The sequence below is a fragment of the Cricetulus griseus genome, chromosome 3 (genome assembly GCF_003668045.3).
Source record: "Cricetulus griseus strain 17A/GY chromosome 3, alternate assembly CriGri-PICRH-1.0, whole genome shotgun sequence".
NCBI classification, from domain to species: Eukaryota; Metazoa; Chordata; class Mammalia; order Rodentia; family Cricetidae; genus Cricetulus; species Cricetulus griseus.
Genome location: NC_048596.1, coordinates 211,200,207 through 211,222,510, shown reverse-complemented (window position 1 = coordinate 211,222,510; position 22,304 = coordinate 211,200,207). Strand labels below are relative to the sequence as shown.

Genomic DNA, 22,304 nt, shown 5'->3' with positions numbered 1-22,304 from the left:
TTCCAGCAGCACAGGAAATTGAACTCAGGGCTGCACATGTTAGTAAAACACTTTACCAATGTGTTACATCCAGTCACTAAGTTTCCCAGACTGGCCATGAACGGACTTTGTGGCCCAGACAAAACTTGAGTTTATGAGTCTCTTGCCTCAAGGTAGCTGGGATTGCAGGCTTTTGTCACCAGATCTATCTTACATGTACTTTTAAAAAGAAGTAACTTTCTAAGGAAACTACCAACTAATTAATAATTAAGACAATCTCAAACAGGCCTCAAAATTTCTGAGGTCAGCATTTAACCCCTGCATCTAATCCAACTGAATTACAGACGACAGAGAGTGGAATGGCATCTCAGCAGTTAAAACTATGTAATGTAACTGTAAGTGACAGTATCCAGCACCTACATGAGGCACTGCATGACCACTTGTAATTCCAGTAACAAAGGATCAAATACCCTCTTCTGGCCTCCACTCATGTACACACACACCCCTATATACACATATATACATAACTAAAAATAAAAATGTTTTTAATTTGACTTTAAGTAAACTACAATGATACAAAAGGCATAAATCTATTTTTAATTATCAGTATACAAGATCTAACACTTTATTGGACAATGAATGCCCAAGTCATTATTTGAGTGGTAGTATAATGCTATAAAAATATCAACCTTAACCAGGCGTTGGTGGCGCACACCTTTAATCCCAGCACTCGGGAGGCAGAAGCAGGTGGATCTCTGTGAGTTTGAGACCAGCCTGGTCTACAAGAGCTAGTTCCAGGACAGCCTCCAAAGCCACAGAGAAACCCTGTCTCAAAAGAAAAAAGAAAAAAAAAAAATCAATCTTAAATAGAGCTACATAGTAAGACTCTGTCTCAAAATAAAATAAAAATAAAAACTCTCAAGTTGTTTTCAATTCAGAAAAGGATGTGGCCTAGCACACCTCAGTATTTAAAAATGAAATCATGAATTCCTGACTAAAACCTGGGAATGTAGCTCAGATGGCAGAGTTTTGTGCAGCACCAGGAATACTGGGTTTCCCTCTCAGCATCACATAGCCCAGGTACAGTGGTATACTTCTGAAAACCCAGAATTTGGGAGGTTGGTGCAGCTACACAGCAAGTTTGAGGCCAGTTTGGGATACAAAAAACCCTACCCCCAAAACAAAAACATGGGTGGTGTATTATGAATAAGATAATATATGCATATGTATAAAACTGACAAAGAATAAAAACAATACTTAGAAACAAAAATTCAAAAATGAAATCATCTACTGGTAGCTTAGCCAAAATCTAACTGAAGAATAAATAGTCTGGAAACTTTTCTAGACTACGTTAAGTCTTGAGCAAGCCCACACTACTAGAAAGCTATATGCTGCTGTTGTTATTGGAGGGTTCAGTCAAAATTCTAAATTAAAGAAAAGCTACTTTGATCCTAAAGGCTACTTCTGTGAGAGATGACCAGCTAACACACCTGAAACAATGTATGTGTCAATCCTTACACTATGCCATTCAGAAAAAAAATCATGTTTCTATAGTTTGTCTATGAAGTTTTGAGATTTCAATTTCTATCAATAAAATCTGTTGTTCTCACAAGTATCTACCATTTTTAAGATGACCTCAAAAGCAACATTAAATAAAATCTTATGGAAGAATTCAGGTATCTTCCTATTTATATAAACTGGTATTCCTTTTTATTTGAAATGGTATTTCTCAATGTCACATGGGAACATTGCCTGGAACCCTACCTAATCACACCATCACATAACGAGGTGTGAAAGATTATTTAGTTAAGATTCTTGATAAGATACACTAGTGTACTGCATTATATATATGTTATATATATATTACATATATATATAGCATGTCTCATATACAATTGCACAAAAAAAGTATTCTAAGTACACTCTCACGTCATTTCTTTCAACTTTAAAAAAAAAAAAAAAAGCTCAGCATTTTCATGTTATCTGTTCCCAAATGAGGAAACAAGAAAATTAAATAGGAAATGGGTCTTGAATATAACTATGCAACTAAACAACTGTGTAACTTTCAACCTTTGTTCAAGCTTCCTCTATTAAAGTTTGTGTGTGAATGTATTCCAAATGAGGAATGTTGTAAAATTAATCTGACTCTTAAAACTCAAAATACAACTGACAATACTGTATACGAAATGTCTACTTAAATGTTCTCAAACCAAACTTAAACAAGACTTGTATTTCCTTAAGATCTCTTTCTCCAAACAATTAAATTTATGAATGAATAATTTCACCATTTCCCTGGAATATAAAGTTAAAAACAATAGAATTTTCTTTGAGTACACTCTATTTTTCTAGAGGTAATTGTCAAATGACAATGAGACCAATTCTTTCTTTGAAGTAACTGATTAGCTCATCTTAATAAAATTGAAGCTGTTTTAAATCCACACCCTTGAATAGATGTTATAACAGGTTAGTGTCTATACTGTTAAAAATAATAAAATCAGAAGAGGTGGGCCAGAGATAGTTCAGCCGTTAAGAGCTCTTGTTGCCCTTGCACAGGCCCTAGAGTCCAGTTCCCATCACACACATTCACAGTGGTTCACAACTGACTTATCTCTGTCCTCTTCTGATCTCCAGAGGGACCAAACACATGTATACACACACGTGGTACACACAGTACACACACACAAGCACACACAGTTCGCACAAGTAGTACACATAGGTGGCACAAACACATGATCTACACACATGGTACACATACACATAAAGGCAAAACACTCAAGATACAAAACTAAGTCTGAAAAAAAATTAAAAAAACAAAAATTGAGAGACTATTATAGCTGAGACAGCCCTGGTGTTCTGGATTCCTACAAAACAAACTAAAACTCAACTCCAAAACTGACCAGAAAGCCACAGTTAACCTTAGAGACATTACCTTGGAAAACACCAACTAATTACAATCAATAAATAGCTTTGTTTTGCTTCCTTGATTTGCATGCTGGGCTTCTCCCATCAGTATTCTCACTCTGTTTCCCAAAACTAGCCAGATTTACTTTAGTTGTTAAATTCGTAATAAAATTATAGATACCATATGCTTTTCAGAATAAAATGTAATTCCTTAAATGCTATTTATATGTGCAAATCTATTTAAAAGAAGCCCAAGTATAGCATACATTAATTCCAAAACACTAAGATTTGTATCACAAATAAGATAGAATATTAATCTTAAGAGTATGGAGCCGGGCATTGGTGGCACATGCCTTTAATCTCAGCACTCAGAGGCAGGCAGATGTCTGTGAGTTCAAGGCCAGCCTGATCTCCAGGGTGAGTGCCAGGATAGGCTCCAAAGCTACACAGAGAAACCCTGTCTCAAAAAACCAAAAAAAAACAAAAAAAAAAAAAAGAAAAGAAATCAAACTGTATCTGGGAAGAGTTGAGGTTAGGGGAAAAAAAATATGATCAAAATACATTGTATGAAGAAAATTTTAATAAAAAAGGAAAACTTCAGTATTATTTGTCTTTGATTCATATTTCTATTATTGTTGTTGTTGTTGTTGTTGTTGTTGTTGTTGTTGTTGTTACAGGAGCTAGTAGGGTTTGTCTATACTTAGAATCCTCATTTTAAAATAAATTTAATTCTTTCTGCCTCATAATTTCAAACTTTATCATTAATGAATACCCAAATTTCTTTGGACTTTTTTAGACTAAGCAGCAAGGGGACTGGTTAGTCAGGGTGTTTGTTTGTTTGTTTGTTTGTTTGTTTGTTTGAGACAGTCTCATTGTGTGGCCCAGCTGACCCAGATCACACTGTGTAGATCAGGCTGGCCTTTAAGCTTGTGGTTGTCCTGTTCCTTCTTCCTCCTAGTACTAGTAGTATTTCTTCTAAGACAGGGCCTCACTACATAATCCTGGATCCCTGAAACTCACTCATTAGAGCAGGCTAGCCCTGAACTCAAAGATGCACCTGCCATACCCAACTCTGGTATTATTTCTAAATTTCTTCAATTCTTATCTATAAGACAAGAGAGTATAAAAACTCTTACAGAAGTCATAAAACCAAGAAAATAAAGCAGTAATAAGACCGGGGGGAAAGTAGTTGTGTATGTGTATAGTTTGACTATATACAGATAAACTTGCCATTTATCAGCTTCATATTGGTTTTACATACATCAGACTAACCTCAAACTCACTAAGTGAGCAAGGATGATCTTGAGCTCCTGCCTCACTATTCAAGTGCTAGGGACTGTAACACTATACCACCACTGTGCTGGGGATCAAATCCAGGGTTGTATTGATACTAGGCAAGCACTCTACCAACACATGCCAGTTTCTAAAATACACTGTTTTCACTGGCCACCCCACTCTAAGTCTTGGTCTAAAACATTTAGTTACCAAAGCAATGTGATTATATTTCAGAAGTATATACTTAAAAATGATTAGTAAAAATTGGAGATAATATGCATCTTACCATAATAAGCACTTTTTTAAAAAGCATTTTAATATTTGCAACTTTTTAGTGCTTAGAAAAACCACATAGGTACACAAACATTTAGGAATAAAAGGCCAAATTATTCAAATTATTTTCTAAACCAATCATAATCTATGATTTAAAGAATGGCTTTTTCAAGTGTTTGGGTTTTTGTTGTTGTTGTTTTTTGTGGTACAAGTAACACAGCATTATGTATGGAGGAGAGCAAGGGAAAACTTCCGGGAGTCAGTTTTCTTCTTCCACCATGAAGGGTCTAATAGAACTGAGGTCAAAAGGTTTGGTGCAAGTGCCTTTACTGCTAAGCCATCTTAGCAGCCCAGCTTTTTCAAGTTTTTAAGTTTTTCTGAATAGTATCTATTCTGTGGATAAAATTCTACTCCAAGCTGAGTCAAACATGTGACTTATTAATTTTCTAGAGTGGAGAGATGGCTCAGCAGTTAAGAGCACTTGTTGCAGAGGACCCAGTTTCACTTCCTAGCATCCACATAGTGGCTCACAGCTAACCATAACTCATTTCCAGGGGATCTAGAGGATCCAATGCCCTCATCTGACCCCTAAAGGTACCAGACATGCATGCAGTACATATATACATATACAGGCAAAACATTCATACACTATATCCTTAAAATAAATAAATACTCTATAAAATTATAATACTAACTGCTAGCTAAAGGGGAATCTACCAAATAAGAAAATCCTATCACAATTTCTATCCAAAATAGTTATTGAAAATTCAAAATAATTCACACTTATGTAACACAAAATGCTTACCTTAACTCCATGGCCCACATCATCCAGAACTGTGTAGTCGATAGGTTTCCGAATATACCTGACAGGGCGCTCCATATTTGCAGGTGCTATTATTTTGTGAGTTCTTGATGTATTCTTATTTGTTGTCAAAATACCAATCTCTCTTCGAGCCACTTTTTCTTTATGAATATCCACAGTCTATATTTTAAATTTAAATAGAGCAAGAAAATATTATTTGGTATAGTAGATAATGTATGTGCTGTCCATATGTATTGGACCATGGGACTGTATCTTGTACCTATTTTTTCTAGTAAGTATGTCTTCTTTCAAAATTAGGTAAATTAATTTCTTTAAGGCTCAAATCAGGAAATACTTAATAGATTTTCTAAAGCAACTATTAGAGGAAAATTGTCTCCAAGAAACCTAGAATGTGTGGAAGGAGAGAGGAGGTCTGCCTGGTCACTCTTACTTTAGTAACAGCTACAACAACAACAACAACAACAAATCAGTGAACACAAGCAATGATAGAAGCACTGTAGAGACACACGCAGATTACCTGAATTACTATAAGTGTGTGCAGAGCAAGCAGGTTAAAAGGGCTTCACTTAAAGGCTTTACAGACTGACAGGCTTTAAAAGATAAAAGTACAAGAGGCAAATAGGGAAATTACTGAAAGCAGAAAGAACTGCACATGGCAGACAACATGGAAGGAAAAAATACTGTAAGAGCAAAGGTTCTAGTTATCAGCAAGCCTCCTACATATCTGGTTCAGTCTGCCTAGCAGGAGCCTATGAAATTGTTTTTAAAATAAAACATTTTTGGAGGAGCTAAGGATATAACTCACTTGTCACCATGTACAAGTTCCTGAGTTCCACCTCAGCAAATAAAAATATATTTCAACTCATTTAGTCATCAAAATTCACAAACTGGATAGCAAGCTGGGAAGGGCTCAGTGGTTGCCAGCATAGACAAGGCTCTGGGTTTGATTCCTAGCACTGAAAAGGAAATGATGACTAAATGGATGGCACATCCTCGTTTTTTTATTTGAGATACTGCCTTACTATGCAGCCCTGTTGAGCCTGAATCATTTTCGTGTAATCCAGGGTGGCCTTGAACTGACAGAGATTCATCTGCCTCTGTCTCCCCAGTGCTGGGATTAGAGGTGTGTACCACTACTACCTGGCCTCTATGGCTAATTAGTATTGCTTCTGGGATTGAAGGTGTATACCACCACTGCCTGGCCTCTATGGCTAGTGTGGCTAGCTTTGCAGTCTGATCTTTAGGCAAACTTTATTTGTTAGATTATAAACAAAATATCACCACAACCATGTCTGGTTTTCATCAAGAATTTTAGAGATGCCATTGTGTCCATGAGCAATAAGCAACAGTAAGGTAAGACTTTTAAAAACAAAGATACTACATATAGACTGAACCCAAGTCAATGAAAGGGTACAAAACCTCATTGCCTCTGCCAAAAATTAGTATGACCATAGCTGTTGACTTGGTTCTTTCCACAGTATATGGGACTGGGGGTGGACCAAAAAATAACAGTTTCTATTAATCAGCATGAAGTTACCACACCACTCAAAACTGAATTGGTGCAAAGCTGTTCTCTCCCAATATTACCCTCACCCTACTAACTCTACCACCCTCAAAAACTAACTCTCCTTCAGCCACTTTAAAGAGAAAAATAATCAGAGATGTCACCTCACACAAATATAAATCATTTTAGGGGGCCAGTCCAAAACTGTATGGCACTGTTGTATAGAGAAAAGCAACTCCTTCATGGGGATAGATTTGAGTGGAGTCCTTTGAGTGGAGTGCTCTGAATGGAGTTCTCAGTGGAGAAGGGAAGCTAATGTGCTTTCTTTCTTGGTTGAGCCTTTGGAAGCCATTTAATGTACTGCCACTGTGGCCTTCACGGCTGAGTTCACACAATTGTTGTCTATATTATACAAGCCTATACTGTGAATGCTCATAAATCCAAGAGGAGATTATGGCCACTAAACAGAGCCCATAAAGAAATGCACTAGTGGTTTTAACATTTTACGTTCTATGACCCCTTTCAGTACAAGTCTCTCTGTGCAGAGACATCACTCACCAATGTTCCTAGTAAAAGCAATCTCCACTGCAGTGGCCTCTAATTTGATTCAATGCCTCCCTGACACAACTACGAAATATTCCTATGTTGAAAAGATCCCGAATTTAGAATGTCTATTGAAATCCAATGACAAACAAGATTGGAAAGGGGCCAACAACCTTCTCATCACAAGGAAATGGCATATTTAAGAATGCAGCTAAGGGCAGGGAGACAGTTCAGTGGTAGAGCACTTGTGGGCCTTGGACTCTGAGGGGGACAGAGAGAGATAACACAGCCAGGCTCTCTCCTAAGGCATCCCTGATGAAAGCCTTGCTGCTCTGCCTGTTCTGCTGGCCTGATGCAGCTGTTGGTTCAGTGATTCTCTAAGTGCCTGGGCCTGCATCAGTGACGATTCAAAGACTCAAAGCCTACAAATGTCCAACAGGTGTCCAAAAAGCTTCCATACTGTTCAACCTCGGTGCAGGTGAGACACAATAGAAAAAAAGTTGTTGCTTTGTCTTTGGGGCAGAACTCAAAGACATTTTCATAGACCTAGCCAAAATTCTCCTGGAGAACATTCTTTTATTTTGCTGAATCCTGTACTGGTACCAATGTCCTAGCTTTCTGAGCCACCTCTTAAAAAACTAAAGCATGATATAACTCAAAGTGACATAATTCACAGACTGTTCACAAACTGTGGAGATTAATTTAGTTGAAGACTGAACCACATGGGCTTTCACACAAATGTTCATTAGTAAAAGTCACTGTCCAATAAACAATGAAGTCTATACTGCCCACTGCTGCCAAACCATCTTCATACTGAACACAACATATCTACCATCAAAGCAGATCTAATATGATTGATTTCATTCCTAACCCAGAGGCTGCCACCCCTTCCCAGAACTGTGAGTCTTGGAAAGAGTCATTTTACATGCTAGTAGCAAACTTGCTCTATAGGACCTTGGCTATCGTCCTTCTACCTTTTATTGGTCCTCACTCTTAACTCTTTTGCCAGGTCTGGTATTGGCTATCCCAACCGAACTACCTGATCAGCCACACTACTGTAACCCTTGATAGTATCAGGGTTTTTGTTTTTTTTTTAACTATAACATTTACAATCTAGCAATGTATTTTTGAATCACAAAAGTCACTCAACAATGGACTGTTAGCTGAAGTACTAACAGCCTTCTACATTCTCCACCCACAAGCATCTTTTACTGCTAAATGCCGGAACAGCTCCCTCAAAAAACAATTCAAGATAGTCTTTCACAGACCTCAGCAGCTTTGTTTTATTAAGTTGACCTGCTTTTCTGCGTTACTATGAAGGGTAACTTCTTTTTCATCTTTCTGTCTCTAAGTGTGCTTTCCCTGACACTCTAGGTTTCCCTATGGTTTCCATAAAGCCCCCACTATGCCATGTGGCTGCCTGCTGCCACATAGCTTACCTTTTAGCCCACTCAAGCTGCTTGTCCCCCCCCCTTCACTTCTCCATTGTCCTCCTCTAGGAAGCTTCCACAATTTATAGCTTGCTTGCCCTAGGATTTTTCCTTTAAATTCTAATAAAATTGCCTTCAAACCTACCCCCAAAACAGGAAACTCAAAATACTAAGAGAGTCAGGGACATAGCTTATTTGGCAGAGTGTTAGCTATCATGATAATACACTCAGGAGGTAGAAACAGGAACATGAGAAGTTCAAGGCCATCCTCCTTGGCTACAGAAGGAAAGAGACCAGCTTGAACTACATGAGACCCAATCTCAACAAACAAACAAAAACAAAACCTAAGCCCTTAAACCGTAACTGAGCAAAGAGGGTCTAAGGTATAGCTCAACAGTAGAGTATGTATTTAGTATGCACAGGGCCCTGAGTTTGATCCCCAGCACCACAAAGAGGGGAGAGAATAAAAATGGAAATAGACAATTTCTCCAAAGAAGATAGGGAAGACAATACAGACTTGGTTCAATACACTATACGTCACAGCCTCCAGTGTCAGCACCTTGTGGATCAAAGTAGGAAACATAAAAAGATCTCTGTAAGTTTAATTAAAATATCCTTTTTCTTCTTGCACCTAACCATTCCCAAAACTAGGCCTTAAATACTGATACATGATACACAGATTTTGTGACAGTGAAAGGATGTTAACAACCCTGGCACCTGAGACAAATACATTCCAGAAGGTTAAGAAGGAGATATTGAATCTATCTTTGAGATCATACCTGGAGCTTTCTTCCCAAAAGAAAACCCTCTGGTAAAATTACCACTAGCCAATCAAGCATTCTAAATTTAACTGACTCAACAGGACCTGCCCAAACCCTGCCAGACAACTCTACTATTATTTTCCTTAACCTCATACAACAACTTCTTTGGGAACAAGAGGATGCGCAGTCCTTGATTCTCTCATGAGAAACACTTGTCAGTACCTCCAGATATCTGTTCTATTCCCATTCCTACATCTATCACTCAGTCACTCCAAAGGACGAATGAATGCCACCTAACTGGTGGCACAGATAAAACAGAACAGATTGTACTGTTTGCCTTCAGGTACACTCTCCAAAATAAGGTACTAATTACATGAACTGAAGTGAGAAGCCTACGGCCAACCAAGATGGCACACTAGAGAAATTGTCATCCTATGCTCAACTTTAGTTGGCAGGGGGGATGTTCTAAACAGGGCACTGTTTAAAGAAGCAACCCTAAAGGAATGTGTAGCTGTAGAGTACTTCCTGTATAAAAATCAAGAATTAACAAGAAATGTTGTGACATGTAATTAGAAGTGGTCATAAGAGACCTTCATCAAGTGTTTAAGGAAGATTATTCTTGAAGGAATGGAGGGATCCCACAGGAAAACAAATAAGTTAATTAGATATGTTCTGAGGCAATTATTCCTACACTGGAAGTCATCCAATTAGATTTGCAATTTGTCCCTGGCTAGCAAAAGCAATCAATGACAACCACATTGGCCCTAGGGGCATGTGTATCAAATTCAATTCAGTAGCTTGGATTGTTTTGGATGGCAGAATAGCAATCCTTCTGAAAGACAAGGGTATATGTGCACACTGTATCCTGCAATACCTAGATTCATGCCTTAGGTCAAGTGGAAAGTCAGTACAAGAACTCAGAAAGGTACCTGGCCCTCTAAGGCAGCATTCTGCATTTACTCAGCTATCTGGGTCCTAAATACCGGGCAGCATAAGTGAGCTAGCTCAGCATTCTGTGGGTAATGAACTCAATTTAAATGTCTTTCTTATAAAGGCAACAGATCTGGTGCTGGCATGTGTCAAAATTATCAGTGACCAACAAGTGTGCAATCATAAGAACTTTAACCAGAAGTCAAGAAGGTACAGCAAGCAGGGGTAAACCTTGTTAACGTATTTACTTGGATCTGTGTGTTTCTATCCATCCTGTGAAGACAGGCATTGACTCTTTGCTCTGCATTTTCTTGCTAAAGCACAGTTGTACCAGAAACAGCCCTGGGGTCTAGAAATAATGTATCCCTCTGGAGAACTGGGAAGGTTTGTCTGTTGTCCAGTATAATAAAGATGTCATCTCTCTCCAGGGCAAAGGTGTCAAGGCAAAAGTAGAGCTCACTTCACATTCCAACAGTCTGTATTCTCTAACATGTATTCCCTAGAGATGACATTCCTGCAACAAGCTGAACTACTTATCACTGAGGACAAGGTGTCAAAGCCACTGAGATGGTTTAGCTGGTAACCAAACTGGATGACCTGACTTTGACTCCTGATACCCACATGGTGGAAGAAAAGAACTGACCTCCATGGTGAAACATATTTATGTGTACAAAGGCACAATTTTTAATTGAAAAATAAAAGGAGTCATTACAGGATGGCCTGATCCTATTCAGTCTTCCATGGAGCTGAAGGCACAAATGCTAATATTCTGCCATTCTCATGAGTGAAGACCTTGTCGTCTATCAACATCTATGAAACTATATAGGGAACCACCTTGTTAGTTCACATGAAGGGCAAAATCTCAAGACACTTCACAGTTGCTCGTGGCTTTGGTTGTAATAGGGTTTTGCCAGGGAAAGTGACTGTAGAGATGGCTCAATGGTTAAGAATGCTTATTGCACCAGGCAATGGTGGCACACACCTTTAATCCTAGCACTCGGGAAGCAGAGGCAGGCAGATCTCTGTGAATTCAAGACAGCGCCTGGTCTACAGAAAGAGTTTCAGGACAGGCTCCAAAACTACACAGAGAAACAACCCTGTCTTGAAGAAAGGAAAAGAAAAAAAAAAAAAAAAAGAATACTAATTGCTCTTATAGAGGACCCAGTTTGGTTCCCAGCATTCACATCAGTCAAACAGCTCACTATTGCTATTAATTCCAGCTACGGAGAACCTAACACCCTACTCTGGATTCTGGACACACACATGCCATTCACACAGAGAACACACACACACACACACACACACACACACACACACACACACACACACACACACACACACGCAAATAAAATTAATCTTCTAAAAACAGCTTTATGTATGATAGAAATGATATATACCCTTTGACCATATTTCCTCAATAATTTTGAGAACTATCTAATATAGTTTTCAGTGTTATAAAATGTACAGTTCCTTAAGCTTTCTTTTGTTTCTTTTTTTGAGCCCTGGATGTCCTAGAACTCATTCTGTAGACAAGATTAGCCTTGAACTCAAAAGATCCACTTGCCTCTGCCTCTACCTCCCAAGTGCAGGATTAAAATTATGCACCGCTGCCGACACCACCAGGCTGTAAACTTTCCTTTTTGTGGTGCTAGCAATAGAACTCATAGCCTCACATATGCTAGGTAAGTGTTCCACCACTGAGTTACATTTCAGTTTCACACAATTAACTAATCACTAATTGTAGTTAAATCCTACTTGTTAAGTTCAGGAATCTATAGCTCCACAAAGGGGAAACACTGAAATTTTGTTTGGAGGTAGAAGAGACGGACACTACTTACCTTCCTTTATTCCTAACTCTCCTGAATATTTACTCCATCTCCTTCGAAAGGTCAGTTCACAGTATTAATCTGAGATACCCTCTTTGTCAGCTCTGCTTAGCAAACTCATCCACAGTCAGACTTAAATTGCCATGTACATACAGACATGCTTCTCCTTTTCCTCTAGTGAAGCCTCAAAATAAATACAGCACAAACCAAACACGTGAGTCTACTCAAGCCTATTTTTAATGAGTCTACTTCAGTTCTCTATTGTTATATACAACCTTTATTTCATATGTCATTGCTAAAATCCTGTCACATCTGCCTTTAAATTCAGAAACCTGCTTCCTTCTATTTCTAGTACTTCAATCCTAAGTTACTACATGTCTCTCATATCAGCTGTACAGACTTTCCTGATCTATTCCTTATACCATAGCCACATGAATTTTCCCTCCCACCAAAAGAAGGCACCCAGAAAGAAACAAGTTTCTTAGTTCCTAGAACATTCACACGGTTCCAGTCTTCAAGGGAAAAAATAAGTTCAAAAAGGATCAACTACTTTTCCTATGTGTCCAGTTTGCTTCTGAAAGTCAACTTTTGCTCATTCTCCTGCCTCTTACACACTACACAAGCATTCAATATGTGTGTGTGTGTGTGTGTGTGTGTGTGTGTTTCAAGACAGGGTTTCTCTGTGTAGCTTTGGAGCCTATCCTGGCACTCGCTCTGGAGACCAGGCTGACCTCGAACTCACAGAGATCCGCCTACCCCTCCCAAGTGCTGGGATTAAAGGCGTGCACCACAAATGCCCAGCTCAATATATTATCTTAAATTACTTGAAAATCTCTCCTCTGGGTCTACTCCTATCTACTATCCTGATTCTGAATCACAAGAATCCAAATCTGTCCAGCAATGCACATCCCACCAATAAGTCACCCCAGTAGAAAAGAGCCCAGAACAATGAGATGGGGGGGGGGGCGCAAGCATGAAATCAGAAAATCAGAAAAACCACATTTGACCAGTGGCTCTTTCACTTAATTGTTCTAAAATTTTATACAGTTTTTAATCCATTAATATCCCACTTTGATAGGGCTGAGAATAGAGCTAAATAGTAGAGTAAGTGTATGCAAGGCCGTTGGTTTAGTACTGAGAACACACTTGTGCACAGCTATGCATTCTGATTATTGTATCGGCATCGACAACACTGCTGCACACAAAGTGTACTCAAAAGTTCACAAATCTGGACAGGTGCTGTGCCCACACCTTTAATCACATCGGGAGGCAGAGGCAGGTGGACCTCTGAGTTTCATGCCAGCCTGGTCTATATAGAGTTCCAGACCAACCAGGGCTACGTAATGACACTGTTTCAACCGCCTCCCCCCAAAACATGTATCAAATATAAATCTCATGTATCAAACTAACCAGGTCTGCATTCTCAGATTAAGATAAAGCATTTCATGCTGGGCATGGTCTACATAGTGAAAGCCTGTCTCATAAAAATAAATAAATAATAAAGTAATAAGAAAACAGAGTATTTCTAAGATGTAAGAACCTAGAAACATCATGTTATATATTGAAAAATAATGGACTGCCATGTTTCCACTAGCAACAGGATTTTGGGCAGCTTCTCAGAGCTAGCTTGATAAGCACTAGGATTTTATCAGGTTGAAAATGCAGTGAATAAGATAAACAAATACTAAAACCTACAATTAATTCTTAAAAGATTCGGGGTAGGGTTTAGAGAGACGGCTCTGCAGTTAAGACCATTGCTGCTCTTCCAGGAACCAGATTTGATACCCAGCCCCTACCTGGTGGTTTACAACCATCTGTGATTCTGGTTCCAAACAATCTGACAGCCTCTTCTGGCCTTCATGGGCAATAGGCACAAACATGACACACATACATACATGCAGGCAAAACACTCATACACATAAAATCTTAATTAAAAATAATATTCCACCCATAAAAATTGTTATAACACCCTGATATACACCCTAAATCTTATTCCTTTACAGATATTAACAATACCGTGTTAATTTTTTGATGGGTGTGCAAACTGAATGTTTAAATCAAGCTAAATGTTTATTTCTTTAAACATTTACCATTTATGGTTATAAACTTTAAAAATAATTTCTAACTTTCCTTTTTTCTTTTTTATCTAGACTTTTGAACTAGACAATATATTGTTGAGATCCAGTCACTTCACTATTCAGTAACAATTCACTAATTCATATCCTGCCTCTCTCTCTCTCCGTCTCTGTCTGTCTCTGTCTCTGTCTCTCTCTGTCTCTCTGTCTCTGTCTCTCTCTCTGTCTCTCTCTCTCTCTCTCTGCACGCACGCACGCACGCACGCACCAAGTCTTACTATGCAGCCCAGGCCCTGAACTTGTCACCCTCAGACTCCTGACTGTAAGGCACGTGCCACCATGCCTGGCTGACAATTTCGTTTTCATTTTTTATTGTGTGTACAAGTGTGTGCAGGAACATGCACCAGCAGTGTGTGAATGCCAGAGGAGGACGTCAGTCATCCTCATCTATTACTTGCCTCATCCCCTTGAGACAGGCTGCTTGCTGAATCTGGAGCTGTTTGCTGTTTTACAGGTAAGCTAAGCTGGCCAGCCAGTCAGCCTACACAGACTTTTTTGTAGGTGCTGGAATCTGAGCATGGGTACTGTTGCTTGTGTAAGTGCTCGTACCTACTGAGCCACACTAATTTAAAGTCAGCCTTTAATAAATTAACATGTGAGAAATCAGGTAAAATAAACTGTGTGGTAAGTAAATGTTTTCAAAGAATGACTAAAATATCCCAAAGCAATTCTATTTTCTAAGACAAATGTGGAAGGCTGGGTATATACACACTTGCATAGTACTGAAGTTCAAGGTCATCCCTAGATAGATTATAAATGTGAGGCTAACCTGGGCTATAAGAAACAAAAAATAAAAAATCAAACACACAATTTGTAAGCAAACTGGTAAATTTCACAAACAAAACTGTTGATTTAAAAAAGCAAAAAAAAAAAAAAAAAAAAACAGCTGAAGAAGGCATGGTGGACCACAAAGCAAGGGATGTGGATGTCTGTGAGTCAGAAGCCAATGCAGTCTTTGAAAGGAAATCTAGGCCAGGAATACATGGTATAAGACTCCGTCTTTAAAACAACAACAACAAAAACTGCTCTAGCATCGGGAAAACAATTATCAGTTTACTCTGGAACCAAGTATGAGTGACCATGACCTGGAACACAGACTCAGGTTACCCTAATACATATAGAACAAAACACATAATTCTCATATGGTAACATTTTCATGAAACTTTTATTGTTACAGAACGGAAGATTGTAAGAAATAATGGCACTTCTCAAATACATTGGTGGAAACATTAAGTACATGGTTATATTATAGCAAGGGGAGGAATTATCTGATGACTTTTTAGCCTTTGGGTTGGTGAAGCTGGTGATCTATCAGTACATTCCAAAAGAATTTACCTAAAAGTCACAAAAATGGTTGCTAGGTAAAACACAGAGGAAGACAATGGCTGGCTATTAATATCACAAGATAATCTGGCTCCAGATAAGCAATACTGAGGCTCTCCTCTTAGCAAGTTCTAACCAGGCCACTAGCTTTGTATTTGTAAATCTTTAATATGGCATGGCTTTGCTGTTTTTCTGGGAACTTCAGTTCACAATATCCTCTAAGATTTGATTGTATGGTCTAGAGAGATGGCGTGGCCTTCCCAAAGACCAAGTTCAGTTCCAAGAATCCATATAGGGAAACGCCTCTATTTAACTCCAGCTCCAGGTGATTAGACATCCTTTTCTGGCCCTGAGGGTACCCCCAACATCTGCACATACCCACACACAAATACATATACTTTTTTTTTTTTTGGTTTTTGAGACAGGGTTTCTCTGTGTAGCTTTGGAGCCTATCCTGGCACTCCGTAGACCAGGCTGGCCTCGAACTCACAGAGATCCACCTGCCTCTGCCTCCCGAGTGCTGGGATTAAAGGCATGCGCCACCAATGCCCGGCTCAAATACATATACTTTAAAAATAAACTTTAATAAAAAAAAAAACACTTGATTATGTAAAATTACCACAGAAATACACAGTTTTAAGTGTGTTCTCCTTCCTGCCCTTGTCCCTTTGGTGGGCAGGGAAACATAGACATGCTTCTTTAGAAAGTCTTTCAGGGAGAAAAAAAAAAAATGTCCCAATGATTAAAACCCAGAAAAGCAGGCAGGGAAGAGTTGCATCTGAGCAAACTACTTGACTAGTCCTTATTTTCTACAATGCATGCATCAGGAGGCCTACTGAACCTCACAACTGCCACCACACAGAGAGAGGACAGTGTGGATTTCAAGCAAACACTCTTACATATAAATAAAGCCACAATATATATTTGCTGAAAACAACTAAGAAATGAAAATCTAAATCTGTCTGCCCTGAATAGCAGTGGAGACGGGTAGAAAAAGTGCTAAGAGTCCTGAGACAAGCTACACAGAGAAAGCCTTCACAGCGAAGAAAAAGACAACCTTTGTCTGTTCCTGCTTATTTGGACCAGACTCTGGAAATGGCCCTATGCCCAAAATTCTGTTACAGAGCTCTGTTCAATACGCCTGAAACAAGGTCCCAATCAACTCTGAAATTAACTTGATTCAGAATGACCTAAATATACACACTACAAAATAGATTTCTTAAGAAAATATGAACTACAAAATCAGACTCCATGGAAACACATAATATGAAACACTTGAGTAAGAATTATTATAAAATACTAGGCATGGTGGCCGATGCCTATAATAGCAACACTTGGGAACAAGGCAGGAGGATCCCAAGTCCCAGGCCAAGCTGAGCTACAAGACTTGAAAGCAGAAGTAAGGAAGGGTGATATGGCTTGCTAGTGGAGGCTGCTTGCTAGGCAAGCCTGACAACCTGAAATCAGTAGTGAACCCATGGGTGCTAGACAGTTGAATGTCAACTTGCTATAAGCTATAGTCCTAAGAGAAGAGGGTACCTCAATTTAGAAAATGCTTATAGGAAAGCTGCAGGGCATTTTCTTAACTAGTGATTGATTGGGGAGGGCCCAGACCATTGTGGGTGAGGCCACCCCTGGGCTGGTGGTCCTGGGTTCTAAAAGAAAGCAGGCAGAAGAAGCCATAAGGAGCAACCCAGTAAGCAGCATCCATTCACGGAGACTGCATCAGCTTTTGCCTCCAAGTTCCTTCCCTGTTTGAGTTCCTATCTTGACTTCCTTCAATGATGCACTATAATAAACCCTTACCTCCCCAACTTGCTTCTGGTCATGATGTTTCATCACAGCAATAGTAACCCTAACCAAGACACCATGTAAAGGTGGAAGGAGAAAACCAACTCCTCTACTTCCACATTCACAACATGTCATGCCACCCCACTACAATCATAATAAACAAGTAAATAAAAATAAAGCCATCTAGGATAACTGACCAATGAGAGAGGGAAGGGGGGACAAAGAGGAAAGGGAGGTAGTTAGGGAATATGATCTACATATAATATGTACATGTACAAAAGTTGAGTTTTTTGGGGGGGGCTAAAAGGTGAGAAGTAATTCCAGTAAGATCCTCTGATCACACATGCACAAGGCATGTGCATGCACACAGACAGACAGACATGAGTGCAGGCAGACACACGACACACCACACACACACCTACATATAAATATTTTTATTTAAAAAAGAAAAATAAAAACAAGAATATTAATATAATAACAACAAAGCTCTATTTAGGCATTTTAGTCTCTAATTCTTAAATATTGAGGAAAAAAATTACGAGATCTCATAAGGAAAGGGGGACCTGAAACAAATCCGAAAAATGAACAGAAAAAAAAAAAAAAAAAACCTAACAAGGTATAATTTTTTTAAAAAAAGAACTCTCATGCAGTATAAAAACTAAAAATCAGTAAAATATCATAATTCTTTTGACTATAGAAACTTAAAAAGGGGAAAAAATGTAATAAACATAACCAGAAAATAAAACTGAGGAAACTTCCCTAAAGAGATGACTAAGAGAGCCGGGCGTTGGTGGCACACGCCTTTAATCCCAGCACTCGGGAGGCAGAGGCAGGCGGATCTCTGTGACTTCGAGGCCAGCCTGGTCTCCAGAGCGAGTGCCAGGATAGGCTCCAAAGCTACACAGAGAAACCCTGTCTCCAAAAACCAAAAAAAAAAAAAAGAGAGAGAGGACTAAAAATTTACAAATAGTTAGAAAAGAGAACACAAAAGAAATAAGAACAAAAAACATTATATCCAGAAAGAAAGTAGCATCATCTCAGACAGAAACAACCCTCAAGAGGCAACACAGACTACCAACACAGTTAAGCAGGCCCCCGAAAGACTCATCCCCACCCCCACCCCCACCCCACCGCCACCCCATGTGTGTGCATGCACACACACATACATACATAAGAAACTCACTAAATAAAATATTCAAAAAGTTGTCTAAAAGAAAAGACAAATTAAAAACAAAATACTTAAAACCATCCAGAAATGATGGAGCACATCTGTAATACCTGGGGAGGCAAGGAGAGTTGAGTTCTGAACCAACCTTATCCCTGTCTTTAAAAAAATAATGATAATAATGATTTTCAAAAATCCCTAGACCCAGAGACTTCACCTCTATCTTGATGACAGTGGTAGAACAGATGAGACAAAGCACTGCCTTTTAGAAGTTTAAAGGAGGGTTGTAGGGTGCTCAGTGGATGGGTGCTTATCTGCCCTGTGTAAGACCTTAGATTTGGACTCTAGCATGATCCCCCCCAAATAAACAAAAGTCTAGGAAAAATAAGGATAGTACGACAAGTAGTAACCGATTCCAAGGACAAATTTGTTTGGTTAAGATGCCCTTTTTAACAGTTTATAGTCCTGAATAAATCACCTAGCCTCTGCATCTGCATCTGTAATGAGGTTGGGTGCTATTTGTTTGTTTTCTTGTTTGGTTATTTGTGTTTTGAGTCAGGGTCTTACAATGAAGCCTTGGATAGCCTCAGAGATCTACCTGTCTCTACCTCCTAACTGCTGAGATTAAAGGTGTGTACCACCACACCAGGCTTTGTAATGAGGCTGCTATGAGAATAAATTAATTCATAGTTACTCACATGTGTAGAAAAAGAATAAATTAATTCATAGTTACTCACATGTGTAGAAAAGCCTGGCATCTAGTATGTATTATATATAAGCACTCTAGAATGCAAGACTAGGGATAGAAAGGAGTGGAACAGATTTTGGACTTTTATAATCTCTCAAATAACAATTACTGGCATTTTGAAACCTTTATATAATACCCAATTTGGGGAGGGATTTGTGTAATGAAGTCTAATGATGGTAGCTGTGTCTACACACACACACACACACACACACACACACACACACACACACACACCACCCTCTGGCACTGAAGCATCGAAGCAGAATGAGTGCAGTGACACACACACACACACACACACACACACACACACACACACACACCACCCACACCACACCCACACACCCTCTGGCACTGAAGCATCGGAAGCAGAATGAGTGCAGTGAATTTGAGATCACCCTGGGCTACAGACCATGTTCCAAGCCAGCCTCAAAAAAATAACTCCACAGAAGGCAGCAGGGAAGACAGCAGAAATGAAGAAGGGAAAAAAAGGAAAGGAAAGGTAGAGGAAGGTATGAAAGGGAGAGAAAGGAAAAAGAGAGGAGAGGGGAGCTGGGAGGAGTATCAGGAGAAGACAGGAGGAAAAAGAGGGAGGAGGGGGAAGAAAAAGGAGGGCATGAGGAAGAGGGGCAATAAGGAAGGTTAGTGGATGAGGAACAAGGGAAGCCTGACTCCCAGCACTCAGGCAGTATGATGTAGAGGTAGCACAGTCTCAGGGCAGCTTCAGCTACACAGTGAGAACAATCTGGAAAACCAAGGGCTGGGTTGCAGCTAAGTGACAGCACTTAGCCTGCCCTTGTGATTGGACACTTTACTCAAGTGACTCCTCTTAACCCTCAGAGTATAAACTGTCTGATGTTTTGAATAAAGTTGGCTATTGAATGACACTGGTCTACCTCATTTATGGGCTCCATTTTCCCAGGTCTTGACTCCTAAGTAGCTGGGAATCACAGACCTGTGCTGCCATACTTGGTCTATGGCAAAAAAAAAAAGAAAAAAAAGTCAAAAGAGACTCCTAGAGGACAGGACTCTTTTAATCTGTAATAATTTGACATTTTACCAAAAATAGTTTGAATTACTTACTCAATGAGGGCTTTATCTATATTTGCTCTCAAAAGATAAGCAAAGTTTAGAGAAGCTGCTTACATGCTAAGCTAGTTGGTGGGGAGCAACCATAAACCTGAAATCTCAAATAGCAAACGCTGACAGTGGATGACCTACAAACAGGCTTAAAACAGTGGTTTTAACTACCCCATTCAGATTTTCAAATTATTTCAAGGCTGAGACATAAAATGTTGTACAGTTTTGATTTTAGATATAAGTTATAAGAAGTCAGGCATGGTGGCCATGCCTTTAATCCCACCAGAGGCAGGAGAATTTCTCTTGAGTTCCAGGCCAGCCTGGACTAAATAGTGAGTTCCAGGCAGGACAAGTCTACATAGTGGAACCTGTCTCAACAACAACCCCTCTCAGAAAGAAAGAAAGAAAGAAAGAAAGAAAGAAAGAAAGAAAGAAAGAAAGAAAGAAAGAAAGAAAGAAAGAAAAGAGGGAGGGAGGGAGGGAGGAGGGAGGGAGGAGGGAGGGAGGGAGGGGGAGGGAGGGAGGGGGGAGGGGGAGGGAGAGGGAGGGAGAAGGAAGGAAGGAAGGAAGGAAGGAAGGAAGGAAGGAAGGAAGGAAGGAAGGAAGGAAGAAAAAGGAAGGAAGAAAAAGGAAGGAAGAAAAAGGAAGGAAGAAAAAGGAAGGAAGGAAGGAAGGAAGGAAGGAAGGAAGGAAGGAAGGAAGTTAGTTAGTTCTGGCATTGCACTATTTACACCTTAGAAACTTTCTCATGCATAACAAGTTTTCAAGCACCAATGTCAATTTAGAAGACAGACTTTTCTCAATCAGAAACTACAGGCAATTAACTGTTCCTGAGTAGCTGGGAAACAAAAGACAATAAATTTGACTGATCTCTTGCACTTTGGAAATGTTGATATGCATGCCAAGTTGTTTGTAAGCTTCCTTCAGTTTTAAAGATTATCAAACTCTCAAGTTCCCAACTGAAAACACTTAGAAAAGGATTTGCAGGATTAAAGGAGAGGTGGCCCAGTGGTTAAGAGCACTGGCTGCTCTTCCAGAGGAAGAGCCGGGTTCAATTCTCAGTACCCACATGGCAGCTCACACTCCAGTTCCAGGGAATCCAACACCCTCACACAGACAAATGTGCACAAGAAATTAAAAGAATTTATAAGTAAACAATAAAAAGGGGACGTACTGTAGCAGCAGAAACTAGTATCTGGGCATTATGGTGCATGCCTATACCCCCAGCATACAGCCAGCCTGGGTGCCATAAAACTCTTGTCTCAAAGAGGGAGGGAGGGAATGGGTTGAGAAATAGGACAGGAAGACAGAGGAGGAGCAAGAGGCAGTACTGCAGACAATCTGGGTGGCTTTTAAAGAAGAAAACAATTCTTTACTGAGTTTTTGCTTTTAACATTTGTTGCCTTGGGTTTTTTGTTTCGTCATGTTTTTCTTTTTAGAGACAAGGTCTCTAATAGCTCAGGCTGTCTTTCATCTTGTTACATGGTCAAGGGTGACCTCGAACTCCAAATCCTACTGCTTCTATATCCCTAGTGCTGTGATCACAGGCCTATGCTAACTTGCCTGGTTTATGCAGTACTGGGGATCAAGTCTACCAAGTGGACTAAATCAGTTATGAAAATATCAGCTGTGAAAAGTCATCTTTAATATACCAACTACATCTGGGGCTGGAGACGTGGCGTAGTGGGTAAGAACACTGCCTGCTCTTCCTGAGGACCAGGGATCAGTACCCAGAACCTACAGAGAACCTGTATAACTCCAGTTCCAGAGGTTCCAATGGCCTCATCTGGCCTCTAAAGACACATGGTGCACAGACACAG

General features: G+C 39.5%; 1 protein-coding gene across 11 annotated transcripts in view; it reads right to left on the bottom strand.

Annotated features, from left to right (window-relative positions):
* Abi1 (abl interactor 1) overlaps window positions 1–22,304 on the bottom strand; it is an 82,808-nt gene that overhangs the window by 23,900 nt on the left and 36,604 nt on the right. For all 11 annotated transcript variants that reach the window (XM_027405358.2, XM_027405359.2, XM_027405352.2 and 8 more), the window contains exon 3: window positions 5,234–5,410. In XM_027405358.2, the coding sequence (XP_027261159.1) occupies window positions 5,234–5,410 (177 nt within the window). The remainder of the gene's footprint in view (window positions 1–5,233; window positions 5,411–22,304) is intronic.